The sequence below is a fragment of the Zootoca vivipara genome, chromosome 16 (assembly GCF_965207765.1).
Source record: "Zootoca vivipara chromosome 16, rZooViv2.hap1.1, whole genome shotgun sequence".
Lineage (NCBI taxonomy): Eukaryota > Metazoa > Chordata > Lepidosauria > Squamata > Lacertidae > Zootoca > Zootoca vivipara.
The window spans coordinates 26,327,443-26,336,407 of NC_142599.1; the positions used below are offsets into that span (position 1 = coordinate 26,327,443).

Here is an 8,965-nt window from a genome sequence, read left to right on the forward strand (position 1 = left end):
TTTCTTTACAGCATCGGACTTTCCTTTCGCTTCCAGGCATATCCGCAACTGAGTGTCCTTTCGGCTTTGGCCCAGCCGCTTCATCAGCTCTGAATCTACTTGTACTTGTCCTCCGCTCTTCCTCAGTAGCATGTTGGACGCCTTCCGACCTGAGGGGCTCATCTTCCAGCGTCATAACTTTTATATGCCTGTTGTCTTTGTCCATGGAGTTTTCTTGGCAGGGATACTGGAGTGGCTTGCCAGTTCCTTCTCCAGGTGGATCACGTTTAGTCAAAACTCTCCACTATGACCTGTCCATCTTGGGTGGCCCTGCATGGCATAGCTCATAGCTTCTCTGAGTTATTCAAGCCCCTTCGCCACGACAAGGCATTGATCCATGAAGGGGTGCCTTTTAAATATGCCTTTTAAATGGATTTTAATTGCTTTTTTCCAAAGAAAGAAATAAGGGGGGATTTTTCCAGGAGCGGGGGCAAAGTAAATGCTCCAGACAAAGATCATTGGTATCGGAGAACACGTGTAGCCTTTTTGGTAGATCTGTTGACTGATGTGACCTGGCACACTTGCTCTCTGAAAGACTTGTACTGCAGGTTTGTACTCCTTTGTTTCTCAATGGTGGCCAAATAATTCCTTCCCACTCACCACAACACACCCTCGGTTCTTTCAGTCTCCCCCCCCCCCCAGCCCATAATTAATTGTACCAGCAGTGCAATCTGCTTTACAGTTGCTTCCCTCTGCATCTCTATACCCCCCTCCCCAAAACCAGGATAACTGCTGGACTGCAGCGTTGTGTAATACTCTACTCTTAACCACCCCCATCAAAATGGGTTCCTTTGCAGGGGTGGTTTAATCTACACACACTCAGCCACACCCTGTCCTCTACATTATGGGATTAAAGATGATGAACTTTATCTCATTGGCATTAGCAGGGCTATTTTTTATTTGTTTAAAAAGTTTACAAACTCAGGGAAAGCACACCCTCTTTTTGATGTAAATAACTTTAAATTAAAAAACCACAAACATACTTCTCCTTCCTGCTACTTTTTGCTTTGGGCTGACACACTCCCCATCACAGCTGCACTAAAAATCTCAGATTGTTCAATTTTCTTCTACTGGCTAGTAGCAATTGTTTGGTTAGTGGTTCCCAAACTCCCCCCCCCCCCACAGTCCATTTGTAAGCCGTGCACCTTAATGTTTCTCAGGCTGCTTTTGCTTTTCCCAGCTGGAAAGACTCCTGATGGCCCAACCTGAACTGCCCCTCAAAGAAAAGGAGGCTTTTCTTAAACTTCAGGATAGTACAGTTAATTTGTTAAGATGCCCTTTGCAAAATGATTCTACTTGTAGAGAAAGGGTCTGTCCACAGAGTGTTTTTTTGCTTCTGTTCATGATACAGTAGCAGCAGGAATATACTGTATGGTGATGCAATAACTCCTTCACTCCTCTCACATCTTACTGCATACCCTTGGGTTGGCCAAGAGCTCCTCCATAGTTCAAACTTCAAGGACATAACAAGCACACAGTGTGGTTGCCTTTCTCCCTTCCCTCCTGGAGGCTTGCCAGAGCTTGAGAATATGCGGGTTGCACTCTCTGTTTCGCCAGGCAGTATGTGATCAGGGGTCTTAAGCAACCCTTGTATTGGCATCCACTGCCCTCTAGATATTTTGGGTTACAACTTCCTTCATCCCTGACTAGGGTTGCCAGACTCAATAGAGGACAGGACTTCTGTGCCTTTAATTGCCCTGCTCTCTTTTGAGTCTGGAAACCTTAAAGAGAAACCAGCAGACCCTTTGTTTAATTTCCAAGCAAAGGGTCTGCTGGTTTCTCTTTAAGGTTTCCAGACTCAAAAGAGAGCAGGGCAATTAAAGGCACAGAAGTCCTGGCCTCTATTGAGTCTGGCAACCCTATCCCTGACCATAGACTGCGCTGGCTGAGGCCAATGGGAGCAGCTGTAGTTCAGAACATCTGGAGGGCATCAAGTTGGAGAACATTGAATACATGGATATTTATGTGACATATCCTAATTTGAAAACCCTCCTGTATAGGCGGTTAAAAAGAAAAAATATGAAAGGAAATTGGCTGACTTATAATTCATTATTAATACAAGATGGTAACCAAATAAAATTAAAGAGATATGACGAAATAAAAGATTAATTATCAGGATGGCTAGAATATCACCAGCTCTTTGAGACATTCAAACAAGACAAAAAAATGGATTCAACAACGAGCCCTCAAAATTAGAAAAAAGAATTGTTAAAAATAACAATACCAAAATCATTTTCAGAATGTACCGACTCCTCCTTGACTAGGAAGTCGAGGAGGAGGAGGTGAAGGCAGTAATGATTAAATGGGCGCAAGACATCAGACACACCATCATGATGAGTGAATGGGAAACCCTTTGGAAAACTTAACATGAATTTTACGGCATGTTACACAATTAAAGAAAATGTGATGAAAATGCAGTTCAGATGGTACCTTACACCATCAAAACTCCCCAAGATGTATAAAAATATTTCAGACAAATGTTGGCGGTGTGGAGAAACAAAAGGAGATACAGTATGTACCATATGTGGTGGACATGCCAAAAAAAAAAAAGAGTTCTGGAACCTCATTTATGATGAGATGAAAAAGATCTTTAAATTAACATTCTCTAAGAAGCCAGAAGCATTTCTACTTGGAATTCTAGGCAGTGATATCCCGAAAAACATAAGAGAAATCTTTTTATATGCGACAGCCGCTGCCCGGTTATTAATAGCATCGAACTGAAAAGGGGGGAAAGTACCGACAGTAAGGGAATGACAGAATAAGTTATTAGATTACGCAGAAATGGCTCAATCAACAAATAGATTAAAGGGAAATACAAAATAATAATTCACACAAAAATGGGATATGTTCAAGAAATACCTACAAAAATATAATAATGACATAACATCTATGGCAGTGTTTGAATGACCCTTGTGTAAATTAAATATTATAAGGGGAAATGGTACGATATGTTATAAGAAAGTATTAGAAAATATAGTAAGAGTAAGGTAAGAAGTATAAGTACATTCAATGTTGTAAATGTAACTTACATCGGGAAATGACGGGAAGTCTGTTTTGATATAATTTAGTTTATTGGGTTTTTACTTTGGTTTATTTTTGTTTAGTTAGGAAGTATAAGAAAAGAGCATGTACAGTACAAGTTTTAATCAATATTTAACATTATAATTATTTAAGGTTGATATTATTAGTTTTACCTTTTCTTTGTACATGTACTTAAGATTGGGTATAATACCCTTGGGTGTCAGTTAATAATAATAAAATCAAAGAAAAGAAAAAGAAAACCCTCCTGTATATACCGTATCTATATACAGTATTTAATTATTCCAAGGGGCTCTCATGGACCCACTTACAAGTATATACCTCCCCTCCTTTTTGCTTTAGCTTTTTGCCTTGTGCTACCAACTATTGCAATAGGGGGCTCAAGTATCTTCTTTTCCAGGCTAACCTCTTTCCACTGTTTGTTTCTTTCCTCCTAGGGCTGCCCAGTATGCCTGCACTCTCCTTGGCTACTCACTGCAGAAGTATGGGGCCAGCCCTGATTTCATTGCTAGGATCAAGCAGCTGGAGGCTCACATGAGCTTGGGGCGCAAGTGTGAGTACAAGAGGGTTTGACTGGGACCTGAGAGGGTTGGGGAGGGATTCATTTTTATTTATTTGAGGAAATTTCTGTAGCACTTAGTATGCATCTACAGTCATACCTCGGTCTAAGTACAGTGGTACCTCGCTAGACGAATGCCCTGCTAGATGAATTTTTCGCTAGACGAATGGGTTTTGCGATCGGAGGTTGCCTTGCAAGACGAGTTCGTTTTGTGAAAAATTCGTCTAGCGAATCGCGGTTTCCCATAGGAATGCATTGAAATGCAATTAATGCGTTCCTATGGGCAATTTTTTTTAAAAATTTTTTCAATGCATTCCTATGGGATTCGCAAGACGAATTTTTCGCAAAACGAATTGACTCGCAGAACGAATTAAATTCAGCTTGTGAGGCACCACTGTATGCTTCGGTTTGAGTACTTTCAGTTTAAGTACTCTGCGGACCCATCTGGAACGGATTAATCCACTTTCCATTACTTTCAATGGGAAAGTTCGCTTCAGGTTAAGTACGCTTCAGGTTAAGTACAGACTTCCAGAACCAGTTGTGTACTTAAACCGAGGTACCCACATTTGTGTCCCCTCCAGCAATCAGTCAGCTGCTCTTAGCACACCCAGTTACACTCCAAGATCTGGTGGACCTCGGGTATTTAAAAAAGCGCAGGCTTCATATATTCATGCTAAATTGTGTTTGCATCATTTTGCCCTTTTTTCAAATTTGTAAAATGCTTTATAAGTACTGTGGAACCTCGGTTTTCAAACGTAATCCATTCCAGAAGACCGTTCAACTTCTGAAACATTCGAAAACTGAAGCATGCATTTCCAGAAGCATTTATGTCCGGAAAACTCAATATGGAAGCCGCGTGGCATGTTCGGCTTCCAAAAAGTGTTCAAAAACCAAAGCAGTTTCTTCCGGGTTTTCTGCGTTCGAAAGCCGAAACGTTCAACTTCCGAGATGCTCGAAAACCGAGGTACCAATGTACAGGAGAGCAGCCCTCCTAGATCATATTGAAGAGGCACCAAGTCTCCCCCCAAGTAGCAGCTCTCTTAGGAACTGCTTTTCAGCACACCTTACTGTTTAAGGTTGTTCCCATTTTACAGATAGGGAACCTAGACTGATAAAGCAGGTTTCTCAAGGCTTCCCAGAAAGTTTGTGCCTGAGCTCTGTTAGTCCAGGCTTGTAAATAGCCAGTTGCCTGGTCCACTCTTGCAAGTGGGAACCTTCCCCCAGGTAACTAGACAAAGATGGTGATTTTGGTTTTTGCCACAATTGGTTACGTGCAGCCATAGCCATAGGTTACGTGCAACAAATAGGAAAACCTATTTGTTGGATAGTAACTTGTACAGCATTATGCAACTGTCCGATAAGGTAGACCTATATTGAGCCTACCTTGCAAGGTTGCTGTAAGGATCCTCCCCCCACATGGCAGCGGGTTATTGGTACTGAGAATGGCCTACCCAATCTAATGAGGTCATATTAGCAGTAAAATTCAAGCCAGGGACCTGATGATTCCTAGCTCGGCTACCTCATAGATCAGGCACCCCCAAACTTTGGCCCTCCAGATGTTTTGGCCTACAACTCCCATGATCCCTGGCTAACAGGACCAGTGGTCGGGGATGATGGGAACTGCAGTCCAAAACATCTGGAGGGCCAAAGTTTGGGGATGCCTGTCATAGCTGCTGTGTTATCCTTAGTTAGCAAAGCTGTCCTAGACCCTGGCCTCTTGAAAATCCCCTTGGTCTATCTGGCCCCATCTCCTGCCACTCCTAAGGCAAACACATTCTGTCTAAGGACGCATTCAGACAGCCAGTTGACACCAAATCTGATTGCAGTTTGGAGCTTCCCCTTTGAAGTGAGACCAATGCGGGACGAGCACTTTAACTTGGGATTCCTTTCCAGTGTTCCGGCTGGGGAATTCTTCAGATGCCCTGGAGGCGGCCAAACGGGCCATCCACCTGTCAGACATGGTCCTTCGCTTCTGCATCACTGTCAGCCATCTAAACAGAGCCATGTATTTCGCCTGTGACAACATCCTGTGGGCAGGGAAATCAGGTCTCGTTCCGCACATGGACCAGGAGAAATGGAGCCAGCGGTCTTTCAGGTGAGGTTTTTTTTAGTTGTATGAATGTGTGCTTTTATTAACACTATTGATGGGCGTAAAACGTTGCAGCAGTCTGCCGACTGCAAATAAAGACACTGTATACGATGGCTGTCACAGCTGATATCTGTTGATATCTGTTTCAGGTATTACCTCTTTGCACTGATCATGAACCTGAGCAGGGACGCCTATGAGATCCAGCTGCTGATGGAGCATGAGGCGAACGGGAAGTGCCAGCGAGGCGGTGGTGGAGACAGCCCCAGAGTGGGGGAAGACCACCGGCTCCAGCAGCTGACCTTGAGGCTGAAGCTGCAGGTCCGCCTCCTGTGTCACGTACTGAGAGACAACCCCCCTCTGCTCCTGGACCTGGCGAAAAACGCCTGCGACATTTTTATCCCCATGGACAAGCTGGGCCTGTACAAGACCAACCCAGGGTTCGTGGGGCTCTGCGGCTTGACATCTTCCGTCATCTCCATCCTTACCATTGTCTTCCCATGGCTGAAGCTGAAGCCTTGAAGGGCGGGAGCAGGGGGGGGGGTGGCACACAACGGCTAACTGGTGTCTGTAGAGCAGGCCAACATGTCACAGGGCTTCCTCTTTCTACGTGTTCCACTTCCAGGGGCCGGCACCAGGTGTTTGCGACTTTGACAGCCTTTTGCAGCTGGTGGCCATTTGCGTAACATGGGCTCCTTGGTATGTGGGGGCTTGAGCGTGTTGACACTTTGGGGGACATCTAATCTGCACTCAATTTTAAGTGGGGGACAGCAACTTCGTGACCAACCTTCCTCTGGGCCACTGTACTACAACCTTCCTATGCAGATGGTCCTCAAGACGTATCCTGCCCCTGGCTTGCCGCTCCTCTGCCCTTCCCACTCCACAATACCTCTCTCCGCAAATCCCACCCGCTCACCTGCTCTTTTTAATTCATCCTGGTTTGCTCTGCAACGGTTCAGCCCCTTGTGAACTGTGGGAATGCATCCTTCAATGCTCTGACATTGGAGCCACTGGGGAAGGGATCAGAGCTATGCTATGCACTGCCACACCCAGCCTCTTCCACTCTTGAGCAGGAGGTGAAAAGCGAAGGTATGTCCTTGTGCATAAATCTAGTGACGGGCTGCCTCGTGGCATGGTGCCTCGGTGCCCCTTGGGGAAACGAGGCCTTGTGACATTCTGCATCCTCTCTGCCTCTTTGCGGGGAGGCCGAGGGAGAACAGCTGTGGAGCTGAGGCCACGTTTGGACTGAGGAGTAAGCACATGCCCAGTAAATGGGTTCCTGCTATTCCTATCGAGCTGTGGCTCCTATGTTTTTTTTAGGCTTCACCACTCCATTAACAAGCAGCGCTTTAATGTCTGCGTTTCCTCAACCTGGTCCCCCTCCAGACGTTCTAGACCCCAGCTTCCATCAGCCTGCAACCAGCATGGCCACACTGAGCATGATGGAAGTTGGGATATTGACACGGCATGAGAATTCGGGACGGCTGTCCTATGGTATGCCTTGATATTTGGCACTGTTAGTTCCTTTTCCTGATTTTGCAAGCCTCTTCTCCCCCCCCCCCCAGTGTCTCATAAACATAACTTTTGCAATCGAGTGACCTCCTGAAGCTAAATGTTGTCAGTCACAGAGAGTTTTCTTTGGTATTACTATTTTTAAATGGTGGTTGGCTCCTGTTTGCCTGGGGGAGGGTTAAGTTCTGAGTAGGGATGCTGGTTTCCTGCCAGGCAGCTCACAGGGTATGGCATGTGCTCCAAATCTGGTTACGATCTGATGCTTTATATAAAGTCAGGTTTCTGGCCGTCCTTGTCTTAGTACAGCAAGAGCTGGCTAATCCAGACCCTGAGAAGACTCCTGTCAAAGAACTTTGGGGGGGGGGGTATCTCCTTCTCTGCAGCTGTTAAAATCTGGGAATCTTCTCAGAGTATGCACTTAGCCACCTTACTCCTCACACCCTGTGCTGCCACCTCATTTCCCTTCACAGGAGCTCTGTGCAGTTGCACAACAGACAGAAATTCCACCTGGGTTGCTTCCCCTTCCCTCTTCACTGTGGCCTCTCATTTCTGGGAGAAGCTGCACAGATTGAATTTCTGCCTGCCACCCATCTGTTAGCAGCAAAAAAGCTTTGGGCCTTGCGTTCTCATTGGGATGCCCAACCTGTGGCTGGGTGGCATCCCATCAGACTGCCGTGGGGTGGGTGCTCTCCTGTGTTTGGGGGTGAACTAAATGTTTCCACCTACAAGAGAAGTAGTTAGCATGTCTGGGGGGATGGGACGACTAGGCAAGGTTCTTCCCCCTTGATTTCTGAGTGGAGGGAATTATTTTTATGGGGGAAGTAGTCAGGAACGTGACATACACACACACACACACACACATACATACATTTGCTGTCTGAAAGAATGCATTGCCAACTTGGTCTGAGCTTAGGCCATTGTGGGGAATCCCCAGGGCTCCCTATTGATCCGTTGTTTTTGTCATCTTTTTCCATCTCCTTTCCCCTTCCAGTACTGCTTCTTAATCTCCACCATCAGCACCACCCATCTGCCCTGTTCATAACCCCTTTCTTGGTTTTGAAACTGTGTTCCTAACCTGTAGCAGGTGATATACCTTGTTCCTCTGCTAATATAATGCAGTACCCTCCAGATGTTGTGGAGCTTGCAGCCTCCACCCCTCACCATTGGCCACATTGGTTGGGTCTGAGCAGAGTTTGGCGGGGGGAGCGGGGATCCTCCAGCAGTATCAGGAAGGCAACATATTGGCTACCCCAGGATTAAAAATTTGCCGTTTCTCCCAGTCCTCAACTATAGTGTATCAAATAAACAGGGTTGATCATTTGATCCAATAAATTAAGGTTGGCATATGTTGTGTAGCCTGGGTTATTTTCCTTGAACGGTTGATCTCAAGGGCTTGATCTTGGTCATCACAGAACACCCTGCAAACCAGTTCATTTGGGGGGTAGGAATCACTTCCTTTGCTTCCACTGGTGCTCATTCCTCTGGACCCTCACTGTAGCTGGATGCTGCTTTTTCTTTTAAGGGCGTCTGTACAAAAGTATGAGAAAGCACCTGACTGCTGCTTCACGCCAAAGGCCCATAGAATCATAGAGTTGGAAGAGACCACAAGGGCCATCCAGTCCAACCCCCTGCCAAGCAGGAAACACCATCAAAGCATTCTTGACATATGGCTGTCAAGCCTCTGCTTAAAGACCTCCAAAGAAGGAGACTCCACCACACCCCTTGGCAGC

The 8,965-nt window shown here is 45.8% G+C and overlaps 1 protein-coding gene across 1 annotated transcript in view; it reads left to right on the plus strand.

Moving 5' to 3' along the window:
• Nucleotides 1-8,581, plus strand: part of PEX11B (peroxisomal biogenesis factor 11 beta) — a 15,029-nt gene extending 6,448 nt beyond the window's left edge. The window contains exons 2-4 of the mRNA XM_035097934.3: nucleotides 3,516-3,631; nucleotides 5,531-5,732; nucleotides 5,876-8,581. Coding sequence (XP_034953825.2) covers nucleotides 3,516-3,631; nucleotides 5,531-5,732; nucleotides 5,876-6,245 — 688 coding nt within the window. The 3' untranslated portion in view covers nucleotides 6,246-8,581. The remainder of the gene's footprint in view (nucleotides 1-3,515; nucleotides 3,632-5,530; nucleotides 5,733-5,875) is intronic.
• Nucleotides 8,582-8,965: the final 384 nt, after the last annotated feature.